Source organism: Rhinoderma darwinii, chromosome 3, assembly GCF_050947455.1.
Source record: "Rhinoderma darwinii isolate aRhiDar2 chromosome 3, aRhiDar2.hap1, whole genome shotgun sequence".
In the NCBI taxonomy this organism is placed as follows: Eukaryota; Metazoa; Chordata; class Amphibia; order Anura; family Rhinodermatidae; genus Rhinoderma; species Rhinoderma darwinii.
The window spans coordinates 58,825,012-58,850,884 of NC_134689.1; the positions used below are offsets into that span (position 1 = coordinate 58,825,012).

General features: G+C 43.9%; 1 protein-coding gene across 1 annotated transcript in view; it reads right to left on the reverse strand.

Annotated features, from left to right (window-relative positions):
- Positions 1-25,873, reverse strand: part of SLC4A9 (solute carrier family 4 member 9) — a 369,367-nt gene that overhangs the window by 180,703 nt on the left and 162,791 nt on the right. The window contains exons 8-9 of the mRNA XM_075856371.1: positions 22,016-22,129; positions 19,525-19,699 (exon numbers count right to left, since the gene is read on the reverse strand). Of these exons, the coding sequence (XP_075712486.1) occupies positions 19,525-19,699; positions 22,016-22,129 (289 nt within the window). The remainder of the gene's footprint in view (positions 1-19,524; positions 19,700-22,015; positions 22,130-25,873) is intronic.

Sequence of the window (25,873 nt, forward strand, 5' to 3'; positions counted from 1 at the left end):
AGAGTTTTGGGAGCGATAAAGAATTCAGAAATACGTTAATATCCTTTTCCACTATCGGAGGAGAAAAGGGATCAGATTGTAAATTGTAAAGTGCGCTGTAGTATTCTCTGAATCTATTGGCTATGTCTTTGGGATTATATAGTTTCCCAGTATCAGTTGCATTCCTCAGGAAAGGAATTCTAGATTTTGTGTGTTGCACCTTAAGGTGTGCTTCTGGTAAGTGTGGAGGAGACATTCACGCAGTTGTTGTCTTAATGCTGTAAATTGCACAATTTGTTGTTCAGATTGTTGGGCTTTGTTAATGATTTCCAACTTTTTAATCTCTTCAAGTAATGATAAGATTAGGGCATGTCTTTCTTTTTTATCCCTATGACCTAATTTGATGAATGTACCCCTTATGAAAGCTTTGTGAGCGTTCCAAAGAATATTAGGGTCTGAAAATGAGTTAACATTAGATGTAAAATATTCGTTCAGATCTGCCTCAAACATCTGTTTATATTTGGAGTGTGACATAAGATAAATGTTGTTCCGCCATAAATAAGAAGATCCTGCGTTATATTTCTCTTCCAAAGTTAATGTAATGGCTCCCTGCTCTGTTTATTTATTCTGATGCAGCGCCATGAAAAGGCTTATGAATCACAATAAAGCCCATTAGTGGCCGCCGTGAAAAGGCGTATTTGCGGCCAGTAACGGGCTAAGGGTTTAAATTCAGATGAGGGTTAATATCATATGTGCAATAGCCACTAGGGGAATTTAGGTATGGGCTAGTATTCTAAACTGGTGAAGGCGAGGGGATAATTTAGGAGAGGGATTTGGCTACATATAAAGGGCCAAGCAGAGGGCAAAGTTCTCTTTCAGTGTGGGACCAAAGAGGAAGAAGTTCCCACCCGCACACTCCTTTTTTCTTTGGCTTGCTAGGTTATGTGAGTGGTTTGTTTGTTTGTTTGTTTGTTTGTTTGTTTGTTTGTTTGTTCGCGGGAGGTACAGGGTCTTTGGAGGCTAAGAAGATTTGAAAGGGCAGAGCAACTCCAATTTCATTAAAGTTAAATGTTACTATATGGATGTTCAGAGCAGTGAAAGTAAAGCTAGATTTGGGCTCCTGGAGGGCTGGTACCTCAGGAGTATGCAAAATGTTATGCTCTATTTTGGTGCCTTTGGGCTGCTGTGGCTGGCTAATGGTAATGTTTACAGAACATTGGAGAGTCTTATGGAGTACGGAGTACGGAGAGAGGTGGTGCACTATGCCTTCAAGGACCCTTTGATGGTATTCAAAAAATGTTAAGTGGGTTAAAAATGTATATATATATATATATATATATATATATATATTATAGTAGAAAATGTGTTGTTTGATATGTAATTTGTGGAAAATATAAATTATTTATCTGTTTGTAACAGTTGTATTAATAAAGTTGGCTGCTGTGGCCTTTTATAACATAACAGGTGTCCTTGTTTTTTTTAAAGAGGATTTTATCTAATTAATGAAGGATTGGTAGGTCACAGAAGGTGAATTAGATACTCCATGCCTTTAGTCAAGTCGCCATGAGAATGTCTCTTTTAATGGAGCCATGCAATGAGAAAATATCAGAGCTATACACCGTGTTCCAAATTATTATGCACATTGGATTTAAGTGTCATAAACATTTAATTATTCGTTTTTCAATTAAACTCATGGATGGTATTGTGTCTTAGGGCTCTTTGGATCATTGTAATCAATCTCAGACACCTGTGATAATTAGTTTTCCAGGTGTACCCAATCAAAGGAAAACTACTTAAGAAGGACGTTCCACATTATTAAGCAGGCCACAGGTTTAAAGCAATATGGGAAAGAAAAAGGATCTCTCTGCTGCCGAAAAGCGTGAAATAGTGCAATACCTTGGACAAGGTATGAAAATATTGGATATTTCAAGAAAACATAAGCGTGATCATCGTACTGTGGAAAGATTTGTGGCTGATTCAGAGCACAGACAGGTTCGTTCAGATAAAGGCATAATGAGGAAGGTTTCTGCCAGACAAATTAATAGGATTAGGAGAGCAGCTGCTAAAATGCCATTGCAAAGCAGCAAACAGGTATTTGAAGCCGCTGGTGCCTCTGGAGTCCCACGAACCTCAAGGTGTAGGATCCTCCAGAGGTTTGAAAGTGTGCATAAAGCTATTATTCGGCCATCCCTAAACAATGCTCACAAGCAGAAACGGTTGCAGTGGGCTCAGAAATACATGAAGACTAATTTTCAAATCGTGTTGTTTACTGATGAGTGCCGTGCAAACCTGGATGGTCCAGATGGATGGAGTAGTGTATGGTTGGTGAATGGCCACCATGTCCCAACAAGGCTGCGACGTCAGCAAGGAGGTGGCGGAGTCATGTTTTGGGCTGGAATCATGGGGAGAGAGCTGGTAGGCCCCTTTAGGGTCCCTGATGGTGTGAAAATGACCTCTGCAAAGTACGTAGAGTTTATGACTGACCACTTTCTTCCGTGGTACAAAAAGAAGAACCGTGCCTTCCGTAGCAAAATTATCTTCATGCATGACAATGCACCGTCTCATGCTGCAAAGAATACCTCTGTGTCATTGGCTGTTATGGGCATAAAAGGAGAGAAACTCATGGTGTGGCCCCCATGTTCCCCTGACCTCAACCCTCTTGAGAACCTTTGGAGCATCCTTAAGCAAAATATCTATGAGGGTGGGAGGAAGTTCACATCAAAACAGAAGCTCTGGGAGGCTATTCTGACATCCTGCAAAGATATTCAAGCAGAAACTGTCCAAATACTCACAAATTCAATGGATGCAAGAATTGTGAAGGTGATATCAAAGAAGGGGTCCTATGTTAACATGTAACTTGGCCTGCTAAGTTTTTTTTGATTGAAAGAGCTTTTGATTTCTGTAAATATGACCTCCTGATGCTGCAAATTCAACAAATTACCATTTTAGTTCTCTTTACAACCTTTAAAATGTTTTGATCTCTGTTGTGCATAATAATTTGAAACATTTGCATTTTGAGTTTTTTACTTCTAAAAAAAGATCTGTTATCATTAGGAGATTTGTTCAATGAAATTCGCATTATACCCCAACGGTTGATGGCTTGAAGATTATACTGACTGTCATTTGCATCGACTATTTAGGAAAATCAGCGAAAAATAACATTTGCATAATAATTTGGTATGCGGTGTACAGTGAACAAATAACATTGCCATACATGGCTTTAAATATAAAAATGTATTTAAAAAAAAGAGAAAGTTGCTGTAACGGCCATGGTCGCAGACGCAAAACCAATGAAGTAGCTAGCAGGGGGGGGGCAGAGGCGGCGGTGGTGGGGCCCTCCGCTCTGCTCCCGCCGCTCAGTTCTTCTACCGTCGCTCTGCTCTTCTCTCACCGCTCCCGTCGCTCTCACCATGACTGTGCGCGGCCACACAGTCATTCAAGCTAGCAGACGTGCGCGCATGCTAGGCACATTTGCTAGTGCACGCTTCTAACGCTGCCCGCCAGGAACAGAAGAAGCCTGCCTGCATGTGAGCAGAGGGTGAGCAAGCACCCCTCCCCGATGTATTAAGTTCTGAAATTATACAGGGATAATGGCTGCTTTAAACAGGGATGATGGGGGTTAATGCAGGGATGATGGTTGGACTACCCATCATCAATGTATATAACCCCCATTATTCCTGTATATATCAACCATTACCCCTGTATATAACCCACATCATCACTGTATATAACCCCCATCATACCTGTATGTTCCAGCCTGGCTGGTATGTACAAGGATGATGGAGGTTATATACAGGAATGATGGCGTTATATACAGGGATGATGGGGGTTATATATTGTATATGGGGATGATTGCTGGAGCAGCCATTATCCATGTATATAACCCTCATCATCTCTGTACAAAACCCCCTATCATCCCTGTATATACAAGCCATCATCCCTGTATATAACTGTATATAACCCCATCATCACTGTATGTAACCCCCATAATCCTTGTATATACCAGCCTGGGTGGGATCATGGAGGTTATATACAGGAATGATGACTGGCATATACAGGGATGATGGTTGATATATACAGGGATGATGGGGGTTATATACAATTATATACAGGAATGATGGCTGCTATATACAGGGATGATGGTTGATATATACAGGGATGATGGGGTTATTTATGGGGATGATAGCTGGAGCAGCCTTCATCCATGTATATAACCCCCATTATCCCTGTACAATACCCGTATCATCCCTGTATATAACCCCCATCATCCCTGTACACAACCCCATATCATCCCTGTATATACCGAGTAACGTGTTTTTTAAATGTTTTTTCTATGAGTATATTAAAGTGTTTTTCTATCTGAATTATAATAGTTGCATGCTGTGGGACTAATTGTGAATGTACTTGTAGCCGTTCACCCTGTTCTGCTTCTGGGATTTGTATATGATGAGGTTTATGTGATGGATCAGAGCCGATGTTCTCCTCGCTTATATTTGGCTAGTCTACTGCTTTCAAGTATTAAGTTGGTTTTGATGTGTATCTCCTGTTGATATACCACTGAACTGGTATTATATTCGGCTATTAAACTTCTATAGCTTAGGATGTGTCTCTGATATTGATATGGCTGCCGTGTCTTCTCCTGTTAATCATTCTTAATGTAATAGTCCCCTTCTTTTCTACTGTTTTGCATAATGTAGTAGATAGCATTTAAACGAGGCTATACATGTTTAATGTACTTAAGACAGCCTTTTATACTGCACTCAAATTTGTAATTATCATGGAGAATATAGCAGCGTATACAGTACAGCACTCCTGCTCATTCAGAATGATAACCACTAGGATTAGGTTGCGCCTCTGCAGTTGTAAAAATGCATTGGGGCAGAGTGGCTCACTCAGGTTTTGCCCTCCCCCTGTGCTAAACCCCTAGCTACGCCTCTGTGCAGACCCCTCTCATCCTGCCGACGTCTTCCTCCCCGGAGATGTTAGCACATGTGACCGCTCTTTCCTGCAGTGACCACTAGGGTGCGCACGTGAGCTCATTACCAGCCTTAAAGGACTAGCACGTGCACATGTTAAGAATTAACTAATTACTCCCAGATAACCCTGGACTATAAAAAGGGCCCTCTCTATGGAAGTAATCTTTATGTCCCTCAGGCCTCATGCACACTTCCGTCGGCTGTTGAATGGCCGTTATTGAACGGGTGACTTCCGTGTGCAGTCCGTTGTTTCACGGACCAAATTCAATGAGAAGGCCAAGACTGTTCCGTCAAAAACGGGCAGGAGTAGGACCTGCACTACTTTTGACGAAACGGTCGCACGGTTCCGTTAAAACAATGGAAGTGTGCATGGCCCCATTGAAATGAATGGGTTCAGGGTGCTATCCGTGACAAAAATGGATAGCACCCTGAAGGAAAAAACTGAAGTGGGCATGGGGCCTAAGGCTATGTTCACACGGGGTATTTTGCCGAGTTTTTTGACGCGGAAACCGCGTCGCAAAACTCGGCAAAAACGGCCCGAGAACGCCTCCCATTGATTTCAATGGGAGGCGTCGGCGTCTTTTTCCCGCGAGCAGTAAAACTGCCTCGCAGGAAAAAGAAGCGACATGCCCTATCTTCGGGCGCTTCCGCCTCTGACCTCCCATTGACTTCAATGGGAGACAGGAGAAAGGGTATTTCTCGCTGTTTTATGCCCGCGGCGCTCAATGGCCGCGGGCGAAAAACGGCCCGATAATCGCCGCGAAAATCGGCGTGCAGGGAGAGGAATATCTGCCTCAAAGTTCCAAACGGAATTTTGAGGCAGATATTCCTCCCCCAAAATACTCCGTGTGAACATAGCCTAAATGTTAGAGGCCTGAACTCGTAACACAAGCGATTTATGGCCTGGAGAGAAGCATATGAATGAAAGGTGGGCATTCTTTTGTAACGGGAAACACACCTACTAAAGAAAGATATATCTATATTCTCCAAAAAGAATTACCCTTCTATATTTCATGCTACCCCTAATAAGAAAAAAAGGATCGTTATAGCAGTTAATAAAATGTTTCGAATCGAAATGAATAAGGTTTGTGAATGTGCCATGAGATATATTATAATAGGTGAGAACTTTAATGTGATTGTTAACCCTGACTTCGATGTGTCCAATAATAAATTTCCAAAGCACGCTAATATAATAAATATACTAATTGATAAAAATATGCACGATTTCTCCCGTACTGCTGCCGACTTCACTGTACATATATGCTCACATGCTCAGTGACTTCAGGGGTTTCCTATTGCTGGAGTTCCCGAGCTCTGCCTGGGGACTTCAGCACTGCTGCCAACGTCACTGTCCATATATGGTCAGTGACATCGGCAGCAGTACTGGAGTCCCTGAGCAGAGCAGCAGCTGATGCTCTGCTCGGGGACTTCAATACTGCTGCCGACGTCACTGACCATATATGGTCAGTGACCTCAGGGGTTTCCTATCGCTGGAGTTCCCGAGCAGAGCATCAGCTGATGCTCTGCCCGGGGACTCCAGCACTGCTGCCAACGTCACTGTCACTGTCCATATATATGCGCCAGTGCACAAGAAAGACATAGCAGAGCTTAAGCGGGGACAAAGGTGGGCAACTAAAGTAATAAATGGAATGGGGGAACTACAATACCCCAATACCAATAAAGTCTATCAAAATTAGGGTTATTTAGGTAAGAAATAAGATGGCTGATGGATGACCTAATAACTATGTATCAATATTTCAAAGGTCAATACAAAGATCTCTCCTATGATCTTTTAATACCTTCTGGGAAAGGTTCTTTACAGTTAAACTAAGGAATACCATACTTCAAGAGGTAGCTATGGCAGACACAATAACAGTATACAAAAAAGGGCTAGATGCTTATCTAATGACAAATGGCATAGATAGTTTATAAAATATTATAGCAATGAATGATGTATATTTGATCTGAGAAAGATTGAACTTGATGGACAAATGCCTTTCTACAGATACAGCCAAGTTTATCTTGACTCTGATAACTTGATGCAGCACGATATCACATAACAAAAGTCAGACATGATAAACATCTGTACCTATGCAACTACATATGCACATACAGATGTAGCCATTGTTATCTTGACTTTTAACGCATTAAATACAAAGTGCCAAGAAACCTTAACTTGACTTTTTCAATTACTTTTGTTGTGTGACATCACTCTGCAGCAAGTTATCGAAGTCAAGATAAACTTGGCTACATCCGTATCTTAACAAACCTATTTTGCAGATCATCTATTGTGGTGCCTCTGACAAGGCAGTAGCGATGTACTATCCCTGCCCTGCAGCATCACAAATTTCAGCAGCTGTCAGACACTTTTAACTGATGTCTTTTAGTACTTTTCAAATAATATGTTTTTAAAAAATCATTTACCGCAAATGGTATTCATAGGAAGGAAAGGTGGAGCAAGGCCATTACTCACAGGAGTATTGGTAAGAGCCAGAGGCGCAGCTAGGGGATTAGCCCAGGGGGGGGGGGGGGGGGGGGGAACATATCTGCATGGGCCACAACCGAGTGGACACCCCCTAATGCATGTTTACACCTAAGAGGCGCATTCTAATTATATACCAGCCATCATCCCTGTATATAACCTCCATTATCTATGTATATAAACCCCATCATCCCTGAATATATCTGCCATCATCCCTGTATATAATATAACCCCATGATCCCTCTATATACCAGCCATCATTCCTGTATGTAACCCCTATCATCTCTGTATATACTAGCCTGGCCAGTATATACAGGTAATATGGGCGCTATAAACAGGGATGATGGCTGGTATATACAGGGATGATTGGGGTTATAAATCAGGGATGATAGGTGTTATATAAGGGGATGATGGGTGGTATACACAGGGATGATGGGGGTTAATGCAGGGATGATGGTTGGACTACCCCTCATCCCTGTATATAACAACCATCATCCCTGTATATAACAACAATCATCCCTGTATATAAGAACCATAATCCTGGTATATGACAACCATAATCCCTGTATATAACAACCATCATTCCTGTATATAACAACCATAATCCCTGTATATAACAACCATAATCCCTGTATATAACAACCATCATTCCTGTATATAAACCCTATCATCCTTGTATATACCAGCCAGGCTACCGCTGCCGTATAGGCCTGTATGGCGTAAAACTACTTCTCCCAGCATGACCAGAACAATGGTAAGGATATGCTGGGAGTTGCTGTTCACAAAAAAAAATCACAGCACCCATTATCTCGCTGCAGATCATACAGTGACTACAGTACTGATTACAGGTAGAATAAACATTTACATTAAGTGACTCACCAGAGATGTATTTTTAGATTCTAGTTGTTCTTTTTCTCTTTTCTTCTCCATCCGGTCCAGACCTCGATGACGACTTCTCCCGGCCACAGCCCATTTCTGCAGTTTGCCGCTCAGATGTCTTCAGCTTCTTACTTTTCAAACATTTCTGCACCTATAAACGAAGATAAAATTCTCATGGTGCCACACACTACACACCTAAATATAATAGTGCCATACACTGCACCTCTAATTATAATAGCACAATACACTGTGTCCCCGATTATAATAGCACCATACACTGTGTCCCTGATTATAAAAGTACCATACACAGTGTCGCACACACACATAGTGCTCCCTGTAGATAGTGCCCCATAGATCCCCTTGTATAGTATCCAGATAAAGCCCCCTATAGATAGTGCCCCACATATAGCCCCCTGTAGATAGTGCCCCACATATAGCCACCTGTAGAAAGCGCTCTATAGATAGCCCCCCTGTAGATCGCGCTCTACATATAGCCCCCCCATATATAGTGCCCCACATAGAGCACCCCCTGTATATAGTGCCCCACATATAGCCTCCTGTAGATCATGTCCCACATATAGCCTCCTCGTAGATAGTGCCCCACATATAGCACCCCCTGTATATAGTGCCCCACATACAGCCTCCTGTAGATCATGTCCCACATATAGCCTCCCCTGTAGATTGTGCCCCACATATAGCTTTCGCCTGTAGATAATGCCACTCACACTTTTTAGTGAAAAAAAAAACCTTTACATTCTCACTTTGATCCCGTCCCTGTGCCATCCTATGTCAATGCAGGACTGGAGCTGAACGACGCTTGCATCGTTGAAGGGCGCTAATTGGCAGGGCAGAATGACTTGCCCCGCCAATCAGCGTCTGTCAACAAAGAAAGCGCTACCATCGTTGAAAGGTGGTGATTGGCAGGTGGAAGTCATTCTACCCTGCCAATCAGCGTCATTGTTGTGTGCTGAATGGTGGAGCACGGAACGTGCCCGGCCAATTAATTGCTTATGCATGTAATTGTACTTGCGTCCTATAGACGCAGGTACAATTAGTGCAGGAGGGGGTGGCGGCGGCTGGTTTCAGTTGCGCTGCTGTTCCCTCAGGCAAGCAGTGGGCCGCCCTGTGTGGCGTGGCCACTGCGGGTGCAGTCGCAGTGGGCCACACCATCTCGCTGCCCCCACACTAGCTACGCTACTGGTAAGAGCATTAATGGGTTTGATTGAGAATGAGTCTAGGCTGTTGCCTATAAGGGGATTTGGAGTTAGGGGGTTATAATTGCCCAGTGTGAAATTTTCCAGAGCCACACAACCCCCCTATAGATAGTGTCACGCAGCCCTCTGTAGATACTGCCACAGTGTCCTCTGTAGATAATGCCACAGTGCCCTCTGTAGATAATGCAACAGTGCCCTCTGTAGATAGTAACACATTGCCCTCTGTAGATAGTGCCACAGTGTCCTCTGTAGAAAGTGCCACAGTGCCCTCTGTAAATAGTGCCACACACGACACCTATAGATAATGCCACAGTGCCCTCTGTAGATTGAGACACACACACCCATTGTAGATAATGTCATAGTACCCTCTGTAGATGGCGCCAATGGGGCTTCCTCTAGGAGTGGTATTCCTGGCAAGAGCATTGCCAACACTCTGGCCGAGGATTCCACTCATGGTGGAGCCCCTGATGTCACTGTCCATATATGGACAATGATGTCAGGGCTCCCTCTATGAGCGGAATCCCGGTCAGAGTGTCGGCAACGCAGATGGCAGATCAGGGAGTGGATAGTTCCAGTTTCCTGCTCTGCCATGGTATTCAATTACATCTGCGTCCTGAGGATGCAGATATATTTGAATATGGCTAGTTGCCGGGACACGTCCGGGACAGTAATTTGCCGGGACTGTCTCTGTTAATTCAGGACAGTCCCAGGCAGGGCCGGACTGGCCATCTGTCATTTCTGGCAAATACCAGATGGGCTGGTGAAAAGTGGGCAGGGTGCTGGCTGCTCACGCAATCAATGACGGATAGTGTTGGACTCGGGCGTGGGCCTGGTTTTCAGAACTACACTTTTCTTAGAGACGCTCCTCTGCGTATTCTGCAATGATGGGAGTGTGCAGTAAAGCAGTCTAGTGATTATTGGCTCAGCCCCAGCTAATGAATTCTAGACTTGTCTTCTGCACAGTTTCCCAGTTAATCATAGAGTCCGGCCTTACTACTAATAGAAATCAAGCCTAACATTCATTGGCCGAGCTTGAGCCAATCAGCGCTAGGCTTACTTTCTGCACTGCCCACAGAGCACAGATACAGTTTTGAAGAAGATGCGTGCCCCTGTCAGGTGTGTGACTCACAAATACTGCACAGCACCAGCAGGTTTATCTCTTCAGCAAAGCTGCAACCATCCCGCTAAAGTGATGGGGGTCAAACAGTATATGGGTCATGGGTGGTGCAGACTGGTAATGGTCTGCATCTGCAAGCAAAAAGCAAGTAAATACATGAATGTGAGTGAAGTGGTGTGTTTGAGTGATTTTTGTAATGTGATTGGTGTAGTGTTTAGTGTGAGGGTGGTGTACTTAGTGAGTGAGTGGTGTGTGTGTTTAGTGCGTGAGTGGTGTGTATTTAGTGTGTGAATGGTGTGTGTTTAGTGTAAGATTGGTGTGTGTGTTTAGTGGGAGAGTGGTGTGTGTTTAGTGGGAGAGTGGTGTGTGTTTAGTGCGAGAGTGGCATGAGTTTAGTGTGTGAGTGGTGTGTGTTTAGTGTGGTGTGTATTTAGTGTGTGAGTGGTGTGTGTTTAGTGTGTGAGAGGTGTGTGTTTAGTGTGTGAGTGGTGTTTGTTCACTGTATGAGTGCTGTGTGTTTAGTGTGAGAGTGGTGTGTGTTTAGTGTGAGAGTGGTGTGTGTTTAGTGTGAGAGGGGTGTGTGTTTAGTGTGAGAGGGGTGTGTGTTTAGTGTGAGAGTGTTGTGTGTTTAGTGTGTGAGTGGTGTGTGTTTAGTGTGAGTGGTGTGTGTTTAGTGTGTGAGTAGTGTGTGTTTAATGTGGTGTGTATTTAGTGTGTGAGTGGTGTGTGTTTAGTGTGAGAGTGGTGTGTGTTTAGTGTGAGAGTGGTGTGTGTTTAGTGTGTGGTGTGTATTTAGTGTGTTAGTGTTTAGTGTGTGAGTGGTGTGTGTTTACTGTATGAGTGGTGTGTGTTTATTGTGAGAGCGGTGTGTTAAGTGTAAGAAGGGTGCGTGTTTAATGTGTGAGTGGTGTGTGTTTAGTGTGGTGTGTATTTAGTGTGTGAGTGGTGTGTGTTTAGTGTGTGAGAGTTGTGTGTTTAGTGTGTGGTGTGTGTTTAGTGTTAGTGTTTAGTGTGTGAGTGGTGTTTGTTCACTGTATGAGTGCTGTGTGTTTAGTGTGAGAGTGGTGTGTGTTAAGTGTAAGAAGGGTGTGTGTTTAGTGTGTGAGTGGTGTGTGTTTAGTGTCTGTTTAGTGTGTGAGTGGTGTGTGTTTAGTGTGTGTTTAGTGTTTGAGTGGTGTGTGTTTAGTGTGAGAGTGGTGTGTGTTTAGTGTGAGAGGGGTGTGTGTTTAGTGTGTGAGTGGTGTGTGAGTGGTGTGTGTTTAGTGTGAGAGTGGTGTGTGTTTAGTGTGTGAGTGGTGTGTGTTTAGTGTGTGGTGTATATTTAGTGTGTGAGTGGTGTGTGTTTAGTGTGAGAGTGGTGTGTGTTTAGTGTGAGAGTGGTGTGTGTTTAGTGTGTGAGTAGTGTGTGTTTAATGTGGTGTGTATTTAGTGTGTTAGTGTTTAGTGTGTGAGTGGTGTGTGTTTACTGTATGAGTGGTGTGTGTTTAGTGTGAGAGCGGTGTGTATTTAGTGTGTTTAGTGTGTGAGTGGTGTGTGTTTAGTGTGTGAGTGGTGTGTATTTAGTGTGTTTAGTGTTTGAGTGGTGTGTGTGTTTAGTGTGTGAGTGGTGTGTATTTAGCGTGCGAGTGGTGTGTGTTTTGTGTGTGAGTGTTAGGTGTTTAGTGTGTGAGTGGTGTGTGTTTAGTGTGTGGTGTGTATTTAGTGTGTGAGTGGTGTGTGTTTAGTGTGATGGTGGTGTGTCTTTAGTGTGTGAGTGGTGTGTGTTTAGTGTGTGAGTGGTGCGTGTTTAGTGAGTGAGAGGTGTGTGTTTAGTGTGTGGTGTGTGTTTAGTGTTAGTGTTTAGTATGTGAGTGGTGTTTGTTCACTCTATGAGTGCTGTGTGTTTAGTGTGAGAGTGGTGTGTGTTAAGTGTAAGAAGGGTGTGTGTTTAGTGTGTGAGTGGTGTGTGTTTAGTGTGTGTTTAGTGTGTGAGTGGTGTGTTTTAGTGTGAGAGGGGTGTGTGTTTAGTGTGAGAGTGGTGTGTGTGTGTTTAGTGTGTGAGTGGTGTGTGTTTAGTGTGTGAGTAGTGTGTGTTTAATGTGGTGTGTGTTTAGTGTGAGAGTAGTGTGTGTTTAGTGTGTGGTGTGTATTTAGTGTGTTAGTGTTTAGTGTGTGAGTGGTGTGTGTTTACTGTATGAGTGGTGTGTGTTTACTGTATGAGTGGTGTGTGTTTATTGTGAGAGCGGTGTGTGTTAAGTGTAAGAAGGGTGCGTGTTTAGTGTGTGCGTGGTGTGTGTTTAGTGTGGTGTGTATTTAGTGTGTGAGTGGTGTGTGTTTAGTGTGTGAGTGGTGTGTGTTTAGTATGTGAGAGGTGTGTGTTTAGTGTGTGGTGTGTGTTTAGTGTTAGTGTTTAGTGTGTGAGTGGTGTTTGTTCACTGTATGAGTGCTGTGTGTTTAGTGTGTGAGTGGTGTGTGTTTAGTGTGTGAGTGGTGTGTCTTTAGTGTGTGTTCAGTGTGTGAGTGGTGTGTGTTTAGTGTGAGAGTGGTGTGTGTTTAGTGTGAGAGGGGTGTGTGTTTAGTGTGAGAGTGGTGTGTGTGTTTAGTGTGTGAGTGGTGTGTGTTTAGTGTGAGAGTGGTGTGTGTTTAGTGTGAGAGTGGTGTGTGTTTAGTGTGTGAGTGGTGTGTGTTTAGTGTGTGGTGTATATTTAGTGTTTGAGTAGTGTGTTTTTAGTGTGAGAGTGGTGTGTGTTTAGTGTGAGAGTGGTGTGTGCTTAGTGTGTGAGTAGTGTGTGTTTAATGTGGTGTGTATTTAGTGTGTGAGTGGTGTGTGTTTAGTGTGAGAGTGGTGTGTGTTTAGTGTGAGAGTGGTATGTGTTTAGTGTGAGAGTGGTATGTGTTTAGTGTGTGGTGTGTATTTAGTATGTTAGTGTTTAGTGTGTGAGTAGTGTGTGTTTACTGTATAAGTGGTGTGTGTAGTGTGAGAGCGGTGTGTGTTAAGTGTAAGAAGGGTGTGTGTTTAGTGTGAGAGTGGTGTGTGTTTAGTGTGTGAGTGGTGTGTGTTTAGTGTGTGGTGTATATTTAGTGTTTGAGTGGTGTGTGTTTAGTGTGAGAGTGGTGTGTGTTTAGTGTGAGAGTGGTGTGTGTTTAGTGTGTGAGTAGTGTGTGTTTAATGTGGTGTGTATTTAGTGTGTGAGTGGTGTGTGTTTAGTGTGAGAGTGGTGTGTGTTTAGTGTGAGAGTGGTATGTGTTTAGTGTGTGGTGTGTATTTAGTATGTTAGTGTTTAGTGTGTGAGTAGTGTGTGTTTACTGTATAAGTGGTGTGTGTTTAGTGTGAGAGCGGTGTGTGTTTAGTGTGTGAGTGGTGTGTATTTAGTGTGTTTAGTGTTTGAGTGGTGTGTGTGTTTAGTGTGTGAGTGGTCTGTATTTAGCGTGAGAGTGGTGTGTGTTTTGTGCGAGAGTGGTGTGTGTTTAGTGTGTTTAGTGTTTGAGTGGTGTGTGTGTTTAGTGTGTGAGTGGTCTGTATTTAGCGTGAGAGTGGTGTGTGTTTTGTGCGAGAGTGGTGTGTGTTTAGTGTGTGAGTGTTATGTGTTTAGTGTGTGAGTGGTGTGTGTTTAGTGTGTGAGTGGTGTGTGTTTAGTGTGAGTGGTGTGTGAGTGATGTATATTTAGTGTGTAGTAAGTGTGATGTGTGTATTATGGTTCCAGTGTGAGCTGTGCTGATTGTGTCCAGTGTGTGAGTGGTTTGTGTGATATATTTCCAATGTGTGAGTGATGTTTATACAACAGGAATGTAGGACGTAAGAAACTTTCCTGCTTAATTACAATTTTCAGCCCCAATCCTGATTCAGTCTCACCACGCTCCATCACAATCTTCTACAGAACATAATATCCGCTTTCTATGGGCAGAGCTTTATATAATATAATAAGACGACAACTCACACTTCACTAGAACATCTAAATAAGTTTTGTGAGTGGTGTGTGTTTAGTGGGAGAGTCGTGTGCGTTTAGTGCTCTGCCATAGGCTACTGTAACAGTGGCGTAGCTTTAGGGGTCGCAACGGTCGCTATTGCCACAACGGTCGCGTAGCCACACATCGCTGACCGCGCTGGTCCTGCTTCCTGAATGCTGGAATAAGGAGTTCCAGCATTTACTCTGCCGTCTCGCGCCTGTCTACACCGAGTCACTCACAGCACAGACCGGAGGAGAAGGATCCCCCACCTGTCATGGGAATGGGGATAGGTAAGTAATTATGTCATTATTTTTCTATTAGGCACTATGGGGCATTATACTGGCTAGGGAAGGGGGGCTGATATGGTGGCAGCTATAGGAGCATTTTATTATATGGGGTGCATTATATTGTATGGGCGGCATTATACTGTGGGGGAATTATACTGTGGGGACAGCTATGGGGGCATTATGCTGTGGGAGCATTATACTGTGGGGACAGCTATGGATGGCATTATACTGTGGGGACAGCTATGGGGGTCATTATACTGTGGGGACATCTATGGGTGGCATTATATTGTGGGGGCAGCTATGGGAGGCATTATACTGTGGGACAGCTATAAGTGGCGTTATACTGTGGGGGAAGCTATGGGGGCATTATATTGTGGAGGCAGCTATGAGGGGTCATTATACTGTGAGGGGGATTATACTAAGGGGGCAGCTATTGGGGGCATTACACTCTGTGGGGCAGCTATGGGGGGCATTATACTGCGTGGGGCATTATACTGTGGGGGCTGCTAATGGGGGCATTATATTGTGGAAGCAGCTATGAGGGGCATTATACTGTGTGGGGCATTATACTGTGTGGTAGCTATGGGGGGCATTATACTTTGTGGGGCAGCTATGGGGGCATTATACTGCGTGGAGCATTATACTGTGGGGGCTGCTATGGGAGAAATTATACTGTGTGGGGCCAGCCACGGAGAGCATTGTACTCTGTGAGGGCAGCTATGGGGGCATTATACTGTGTGGGGCAGCTATGGGGAGCATTATACTGTGTGGGGTAGCTATAGGGCATTATGCTGCATGGGGGAATTTGTTTGGGCATTGTACTGTATGGGGGCATCTGTGTGGGCATTATACTGTATGGGGCATCTGTGTGGGCATTATACTGTATGGGGGGCATCTGTGTGGGCATTATACTGTATGGGGGCATCTGTGTGGGCATTATACTGTATGGGGGCATTATACTGTATGGTGGCAGAAATGGGGGCATTATATGGTGTGGGGGGCACTATGGGAGCATGATACTGTGTGGGCTGAACCTGGTGGTTATGGGCGGGGATTGGGTGGGATTAGAGGCGTGGCTTAAAGGGGAAAACAATTGTCGATTGTCCCTCTTTGTGATACTTGAAAGTATAGCACTGTCTATAGGGAGGGCTGTAAAGAACTGTATAGGGAGGCTGTATAGCCCTGTCTACAGGGGGCGTTGTATAGCACTGTCTACAGGGGTGGCTGTATAGCACTGTCTACAGGGGAGGCTGTATAGCGCTGTCTACAAGGCGTGCTGTATAGCACGGCCTACAGGAGGGGGCTGTATGGCACTATTTACAGGGGACACTATCTACAATGGCGGACTGTGTGTGGCACCCAGGGGAGGGGGCCCAGTCAAAAGATTGCTATGGAGCACAGTGTTTCCTAGTTACGCCCCTGACTGTGGGAGATTTATGAAAATCTCTCGTAACGGGGTTGTATCAAGATTAAATGTTATCCCCTAACCACAGGATAGGGGATAATATTCTGATCAGTGGGGGGCATTATATTGTGGGGGCAGCTATAGGGGGCATTATATTGTGGGGGCAGCTATGGGGCCACTATGCTGTGGGAGCATTATACTGTGGGGACAGCTATGGGGGGGCATTATATTCTGGGGACAGATATGGGTGGCATTTTATTGCGGGGGCAGCTATGGGAGGCATTATACTGTGGGGACAGCTATAGATGGCGTTATACTGTGGGGGAAGCTATGGGGGCATTATATTGTGGAGGCAGCTGTGAGAGGGCATTATACTCTGTGGGGCAGCTATGGGGGGCATTATACTGCGTGGGGCATTATACTGTGGGGGCTGCTATGGGGGGCATTATATTGTGGAAGCAGCTATGAGGGGCATTATACTGTGTGGGGCATTATACTGTGGGGCAGCTATGGGGGCATTATACTGCGTGGAGCATTATACTGTGGGGGCTGCTATGGGAGACATTATACTGTGTGGGGCCGGCTATGGAGAGCATTGTACTGGGTGAGGGCAGCTATGGGGGCATTATACTGTGTGGGGCAGCTATGGGGAGCATTATACTGTGTGGGGTAGCTATAGGGCATTATGTTGCATGGGGGCATCTGTGTGGGCATTGTACTGCATGGGGGCATCTATGTGTGTATTACACTGTATGTGGGCATCTGTGTGGGCATTATACTGTATGGGGGCATCTGTGTGGGAATTATACTGTATGGGGGCATCTGTGTAGGCATTATAATGTATGGGGGCATTATACTGTATGGTGGCAGAAATGGGGGCATTATATGGTGTGGGGGCACTATGGGAGCATGATACTGTGTGGGCTGAACCGGGTGGTTATGGGCGGTGATTGGGTGGGATTAGAGGCGTGGCTTAAAGGGGAAAACAATTGTCGATTGTCCCTCTTTGTGATACTTGAAAGTATAGCACTGTCTATAGGGAGGGCTGTATAGCACTGTATGTGGAGGCTGAATAGCCCTGTCTACAGGGGGCGTTGTATAGCACTGTCTACAGGGGTGGCTGTATAGCACTGTCTACAGGGGGGGCTGTATAGCGCTGTCTACAGGGTGTGCTGTATAGCACGGTCTACAGGAGGGGGCTGTATGGCACTATTTACAGGGGGCACTATCTACAATGGTGGACTGTGTGTGGCACCCAGAGGAGGGGGGCCCAGTCAAAAGATTGCTATGGGGCCCAGTGTTTCCTAGTTACGACCCTGACTGTGGGAGATTTATGAAAATCTCTCGTAACGGGGTTGTATCAAGATTAAATGTTATCCCCTAACCACAGGATAGGGGATAATATTCTGATCGGTGGGGGTCTAATGCACACGGCTATCTCCGGCAGTCCCATAGACAGTGAATGGAGCGGTAGTGCGCATGCTCGACCTGCCGCTCCATTCATTCGGGAGAACAGGACCCCCGTTCTCTTAATCGGTGAGGGTCCCAGTGGTTGGACCCCCACCAATCAGCATGTTATCATCCATCATGTGGTTAGGGGATAACATTTATTTTGGAGACAACCCCTTTAATATCTTTGTATAGCTGAAATGTGGACCCCATGTGCCCCAGTCCAACAGGGGTGGCTGGGCATGTCCTGCGAAGGGCCTGCGTGTTTAAAAATTCCTGGACTAATTTTAAGTCCCAGTCCGGCCCTGGTCCCAGAAAATTCGGGACTGTTAGCAACTCAGCAACCCATACCGAAAAGTGATAAGATTCAGTTATCTTTATAATCAGTTGTTTTCTGCTGGACCTGGAAGAACATTATTATGTTAGAGCCTAGGCCTCTGGTACTCTGATGGGCCAGTCCAACCCTGGCAGCAGGCACTACTGTAAAGAAAACACCTTCCTCGTTCTCAGTCTTGCTGCCACTTTGCTGTACCTGGAGTGTTACTAGTCAGCTGCTCCTTCTTACTGTGGAGCAATGCTGATTAAGGGATAGTACGCTCTTGCATTTAATATATATAAGAACAACCAGACCCGCATTTGTGACCTGTTTCACTTACCCTATTTAGAGTACATCTAAAGAGGCTCTGTCACCAGTTTCATACTTTCCTATCTCCAACCTAATCAAAAAACGCTGTGTTGTAGATAACTACTGTGTTGTTTATTTTTTAAAAAACATTCATTAGCGACAAAGTTATGAACATTTTAACATTTATGCTAATTTTTTTGTAAAAGCCCAACTGGGCTTTTTTTTTTACTTTAACCAAGTGGGGGTTGTAAAGAAAAGTGTATGATGCTGACCAATGAGCATCACACACTTCTCTTCTCTTCTTCACACACATCGCCTCCAGTCGCCTCCTAATATCTCTATATATATCTAGATAGATAGATAGATAGATAGATAGATAGATAGATAGATAGATAGATAGATAGATAGATAGATAGATAGATAGATAAAAAACTTTAACTGTTATTAAAAAATGTTTTACTAGTTCCCCCAGAGGATTTGAACCAGCGATCATTGGATTGCTTGCACTCTATACTGCAATACTAATGTATTGCAGTATATCGTGATTTTGACAGTCTCGTGTGAAGCCCTGCCAAAGTCTACCATGCCAAACATCGGCAATTCACGATGGCATTACATGGGGTGATGCAATGTTACAGGGGGCCACCCCCTATTTCTAATGGTTTGATGCCACGGTCGCTACACTGAAGTGTCGTTCTATGGACTGGGATCAGCCCATGAGCCAACTCCATACTCCACCCGATGTCGGTAAGAGGTTAAGCATAGTATTTACTATATTTGACTGGGCAATAGCATTGTACCATTTAATGTCCACCTTAATTTCATCATATATATTTATAAGGAGTGGAGTCCCATATCTCATACACTGAGCTCCAAATTCCCTGCTTCTCTTCACAGTCATACAGTTAAATTATATTATTCTGGTTGCCTACAGCCACCATTAGGGGAACTAACTGCATATGAATTTATGCAGTTAGTAGTGAAGTCAATGGGAGCTGTGAAAATCTTTATGCAGTGAGCGCTATGACTATGTGACAAGAATCAGGAGAAACCGTTTAGTGCAGGGCCCCACTCTCATCACGGCCGCATAGCAGTCACATGGTCTGTCTCTATGGGTGGTCCACTATTTTTATATCTTACACAACCAAAGTGAAAAAGAGAAAAATTGTATGAATGGTACATACCTGCATGTTATCAGTCGCATCTCCCAGCATGCCACCAAATGTGATAGAATTTGTTGCAGTTGCCAAATAGATAAACAAAATTGCTGAGAGGCATTGAAGATTTAGGGCATCATAAAAATCACTCCAATACCATGGGGCTTTTCTTCTCACATCTTTTATGAGTCCTCCAAAAAACCTTAATGACAAAATAGCAACAATCTTGGAGAGGACTTGGAGAGGCAAACAATGTTGTCACAGTAACAAAAATATACACTACACTAATAAAAATATCTTAATATAGCCCTTTCCAATAATGCCCAAACCTATTAACATTTAGGGTATGTGCACACGAGGGCATTACGTCCGTAATTGACGGACGTATTTCGGCCGCAAGTACCGGACCGAACACAGTGCAGGGAGCCGGGCTCCTAGCATCATACTTATGTACGACGCTAGGAATCCCTGCCTCGCTGCAGGACAACTGTCACGTACTGAAAACATGATTACAGTACGGGACAGTTGTCCTGCAGCGAGGCAGGGACTCCTAGCGTCGTACATAAGTATGATGCTAGGAGCCCGGCTCCCTGCAGTGTGTTCGGTCCGGTACTTGCGGCTGAAATACGTCCGTCAATTACGGACGAAATTAGTGTGTGTGCACATACCCTTAAGACTTCCCCTAAAATAATCTGCCAATCACCTCCATTATTCCCATTCCAAATATTAATCTTTCACCATTATTTCCTACTCTAAAATTATTAGAGTAAACAATTTTGCCTTCCTTTATGCAGCTCATACCAGGAAGATAACTCTTTGATTTATGATTCTGGATTCTAATTTGCCTATATTCAATACAATCAAAGTAAAGCATGCTGGCAAATGAGCTTGTTAGGCCTTCTACTTGCTGGACATAAACAGGATTTTTGACCTTGCTTAACTTGTTCACATATGTAATTAAGTAGGAGAATGTTAGTTATCAGATTTGAGGATGTCTGAGCATCTTAAAGGAGTTGTCCAATGCATGACAATCACTGCAATGTTTTTATCTAATAAAGTGCACACACCTATTAGAAACATCGGAGCTGAGGTTGACTAAAACATCAAAGTGAGGCAATCTAAATTTGTAGAAAGAAGTGCTCATGCACATAGCCAGATAGGCCTACAATATAAAGGTGCATGTGCACTGTACTGTACGATTCTATATGGAGTCTTACGGAGGTATTCTCCCTTAGGTTAAAATATCTGCAAACACACATTCGACTGAGTCCTACTTAAAGTGCTGTACTGGATTCTTGCACTACTGTATGCATTCCGTCCCTGTGTGCATGAGCCCTAAAGAATAGGTTTCTATTAGCTAATAGATACATTGGAGTATAAAGATTATGATAATATTTACGCTGCTCTAGCCCTGTATCTATAGGCTCCAACTAAATACCCTGCCTGAGGCCGGGTTCACACATAGCGTGAATACTGTGAAAAAACTGCCACTTATTATGGTAGCAGCAAAGTGGATGTGAATTGAACAAATCTTATCCACACGCTGCATAAAAACCCCACTGAAAAAACATTCATAAATTGACCTGCGGTGTGTTTTTTTAATCTTTTATGTTGCAAGTTTTCTCCATTAATTTCAATGGGAGGTAAAACCTGCAACAAATAGCAGATGTTGTGATTTTGCGGTGGAAAAGCTGCGATTCCGCCGCAAAAATCCCAACTAAACAAACAAAAAAAATCACAACAAAAAAATGATTATACTTACCCAGAACTCTCTGCTTCTGCGTCCAGCCCAGCCCCCAGCGATGATGTTTCATCCCATGTGACCGCTGCAGCCGTCACAGGGACGAATCGCCATGGCTACAGGTTAGATGAGCTTTTTTTTCTTTACATTCTATTTTCCGCAGTGGATATTCCGGCCGGAAAACTGTAACACAATTGGGTGTGGTTTTTCGGCCGGAATTGCCGCCATATCCGCCCGGTGTGAACATGCCCTAAGAGTGAATTGTTGGTGCTCCCTGGCACAAGGCCCGCCAGCCCCCATCCCTAGGTTTTTTAGGCTATGTTCACACCTGCGTTGGGCTATTCCATTGTTCTGCTTAGTCAGAGGAGCAGAACAAGGAAATAATGTAAGCAACAGTCCCGTTACACGACGGACACCATCAATGGCCGACGAAACACATTGACTTTAATAGATTCCATCGGCTTTACATCGGAGTGTCTGTTTGTTTACCGCATGCTGCGCTATTGTCTCTGGTAATCTCCGGTAAACTCAGCCAGATCTGCGATGGAGGCCCCTAACAGAGCCTACAATGCAGATGTGAATGAAGTCTTACTAAGCTCTGTGAATATCATGGCGTTGTTCACTTTAAAATTATATTTATAGATCTGTTTGTATTCTTTTACACTACAGTGCCTGCTTATTATGTGCAAAGTCATTTATTTTCACAGTATGGATATTATGCATACACCACTGCTAAGATTCCACTTATTTGTTCTTTTGTTCTGTCATGAAACTTACTTGGTTGTTTTCAGTAGTTCTTCGCTGACATGAGGAACTCCATGCGCTAATTTCTCTGTTTCATGAGGATTTCCATTGCAGTGATTTTTTGATTCTCTTTGTCGAAGTGCTTGCCTGTTTAAAAATGCATCAACTTAATAACATCAATATATCAATACAGTTTGAAAATCAATATTAAAAAAAGCTAGCATGATAAACATTATCTAAATTTTAGTTTTTAGTTCACAGTACATATTTTGTTTGGATATACAGTGTATTCGGAAAGTCTTCAGACCCTTTAACTTTTTTCCGTTTTTGTTATGTTTTATACAGTTTTTGTTATGTTAAGACCTTGAGCTAAAATGTAAAAAAAATCCATGTTTATCCCCATCATTCTGCACTTAATAACCCATAATGATAAAGTGAAAACAGAGTTTTAGAAATTTGTGCAAATTTTTTATAAAAGGAAATAAATAAATATTCAGACCCTTTACTATGACACTTGAAATTTAGCTCGGGGGGGGGGGGGGGGGCTCCCATATCTCTAGATCATCTTTGAAATGTTTCTACACCTTGATTGGAGTCCAACTCTGGTAAATTCATTTGATTGGACATGATTTGGAAAGACACAACCCTGTCTATATACGGTCTCACAGCTCACAATGCATATCAGAGAAAAAACCAAAACCATGAGAAGGAAAGAACTGCCCGTAGAGCTCAGAGACAGGATTGTGGCGAGGCACAGATCTGGAGAAGGGTACAAAAAAATTTCCGCTGCACTGAAAGTTCCCAAGAGCTCAGTGGCCTCCATAATTCTTTTTTTTTTTTAAACTCGTTTCATTGAACAGTAAACAAACTTTATCACAGGACATGTTCAAAATAGTAAGTGGACAACATTGTCCTATAAAATCATAACAGATCACTCGCAGGTGCTGAAAATATAAGTACAGTATTTCACACATTACAAACAGTGCCATGTGAACAGTGGCACCACAGACATGAAACTTTACAATCTGAGCATACATAACAAACGATTATGAGGCCCGGGACATCCACTACTACCACAACAATCCGAGATTATCACCCCACCCTCCTACCAGCGTGTTCACTGCCAGCCCCAGCTCTCTGGATGAATAATTAGTATCTGAAGATCCACACCACAGGTCCCAAATTTTGTGAAATTTGTCAGGTTGATTTCTATGTTTAAATATGACACGTTCATAAGATACCATTGAGTTAACCATATTTTTCCACACTGTAACTGTAGGAGGTCGCCTATCCATCCATCTCATTGAGATACCTTTACGAGCTAAAAATAGAGTCTCTTGTAGAAAGATTCTGGTATAATATGGCCACTGTTCTTCCTCCATTATGCCAAACAAACAAAGTTCTGGAGAGCTCATAATAGGGGAAGGTAGTATCAGGTTTAGGAAGCCAACTACTTCTGCCCAGTATGCTTTGATACGAGGACACACCCACACCATATGCCAAAAATCTGCAGGAGTGTAAGAACATTTAGGGCAGGAAGGTTCAGCTATACAATGCATTTTAAACAATCGTACAGGTGTCAGGTAGGCTTGAGGATATAGTATAACTGAATGAGCTTGATGTTTGCTGCCGGCGACACATGTAAGTGGGACTGTAATACTGTAGATCAACGATATTCTCTTCAGTGAGTGATGGTATCAGTTGGGCCAATTTAGATGTAGTTGGCAGCGGGGCCGCTGAAGCCTTTTTGTCCAGTAGGTGGGCATAAATGGTAGAGATTAGCCCCTTAGGACCTTGAGATCTGACCACCCCAATGAGAGGATACGAGGAGATGGGCTGGCGAGGTTCCGGAAACTGTGTAGAAAGTAGATGGCGCAATTGTAGGTATTTGAAGAAGTGCTGCCTCGGAATGTTAAATTTTTCCTGCATCTGTTCGAAGGATATAAAGACATCGTTTTCATAGACATTGTTGAGCACCTGTATGCCCGCAGCTATCCAATACGCTGCATCCGGATAGGTGTATAAGGATCCCAAGGCAACATTGTGCCATAATGGAGTTTCCGCAGGTATTGTAGATGAACCGGAGATGTCCACAGCCACTTTCCACACTCCTCTGGCCAATCGACAAATGGGTAGCAGAAATGTCCCAGGAATCCCCTGATGGAACAGGACAGGCCATAATGATTCATGTGCGGAGTATTCCAGTAATATTCCCTCGGTTCCAGGGGGTCGACCTGCTTGTGTCCATGGGCCCAAATATTTGAGTTGGCCAGCTAAGTAGTATAAGTAGATATCCGGAAGAGCAATACCAGCCATTTCTTTTGGGCGTTGCAATTTTTAGTAAGGCCAGTTTAGATCTAGAGCTTCCCCATATGAAGGATATAATTAATGAGTCCCATTGTTTGAAAAAGGACTTTAGTATAGGAGTGCAGACATGTTGCAGAACATACAGACTCTTTGGCAGTACCACCATTTTAATCAAATTAATACGGCCCATGACTGATAAGGGAAGGGCTGCCCATACCTTGAATTTTTCTCTAAAAATGGCTAGAAGCGGGTGAACATTGAGTGGTAGTGAGAGTGTCGCTTTCCCAGCAATATGCAGTCCTAAATATTTGAAGTGTTCAACTACCGCAAGACCTTCCATCGTGGAACCCACCGGCTGAGACTCGACCGGGTGAAGACACATTACTGCCGATTTTGTCCAGTTTATACGTAGACCTGAGTAGTCTCCAAATGTATTAATGAGGCTCATTGCCCTTGGAAGGTAAGACTGCACCCTTGAGATGAAAAGCATGATGTCATCGGCGTATAAAGCAATTCGATCCTCACTTGCTGCATGTGGGATACCCTGCAACTCTGTGTCTGATCTGATGAGTATCGCCAGTGGTTCCATTGCCATAGCAAAGACTAGGGGCGACAGGGGGCATCCCTGCCTCATTCCCCGGCCAAGCTCAAATTAAGTCGATGTTAATCCATTCAACGCCACATTAGCCTTCGGGTGTTTATATATGAGCTGTATCCAGGTCACAAAGGCCGGTCCAAAGCCAAAGCAGGTAAGAACGCCAGAGAGATAAGGCCACTCCACGGAGTCAAATGCCTTAGCTGCATCCAAGGATGCTAAGGCCCAATCATTGCTGTTCCGTTCCCCTATTTGTGCCACTGCATGGACTCTCCACAGGTTATCAGATGTGCTCCTCCCCGGTATGAATCCCGATTGATCAGGATGGATGATCTCAGCGATAACCGAGTTTAGCCGGTTCGCAAACACTTTCGTCAGTAATTTATAATCTGTGTTGAACAGGGAAATAGGTCTGTACGACCCGCAGTCCAGTGGAGATTTATCCGGCTTCAGAAGGACAATTATGGTCGCGTCATAGAATGAAGCGGGCAGCATCCCTTTTTCAAAAGATGTATTCAGGACAGCAAGTAACTGAGGCAAGAGATGTTCCAGGTATTTGACGTACACTTCAAGCGGTATGCCGTCAGGGCCAGATGACTTGCCCTTTGCCAATGAGGATAATGCTTCCGTCAATTCCTGTAGTGTTAGAGGAGCATCCATGAATGCCCTTTGTGGGTCGGTCAATTTGGGAATATTTATTTCCGATAGGTAGTCCCTGATGTTTTGAGGGGATACCTGCAATTTTGAACTATATAGGTCCCTGTAGAAGTCCGAAAAGCAACTGAGGATTTGCTCGTTATCATGTAGCATAGTCCCTCCGGTTGTATTGATATGTAGTATGGCAGGAGATGCAGTGTTGCTGTGAATGAGATGCGCCAAGAGACTACTGGATTGATTGCCATGTTCGACGTATCTCTGCTTAGAGAAGAAGATGCAGCGTTTAGTCTTTTCGGGGAGAAGATGTACGTATTCTCTGCCCTTCCGTAGCC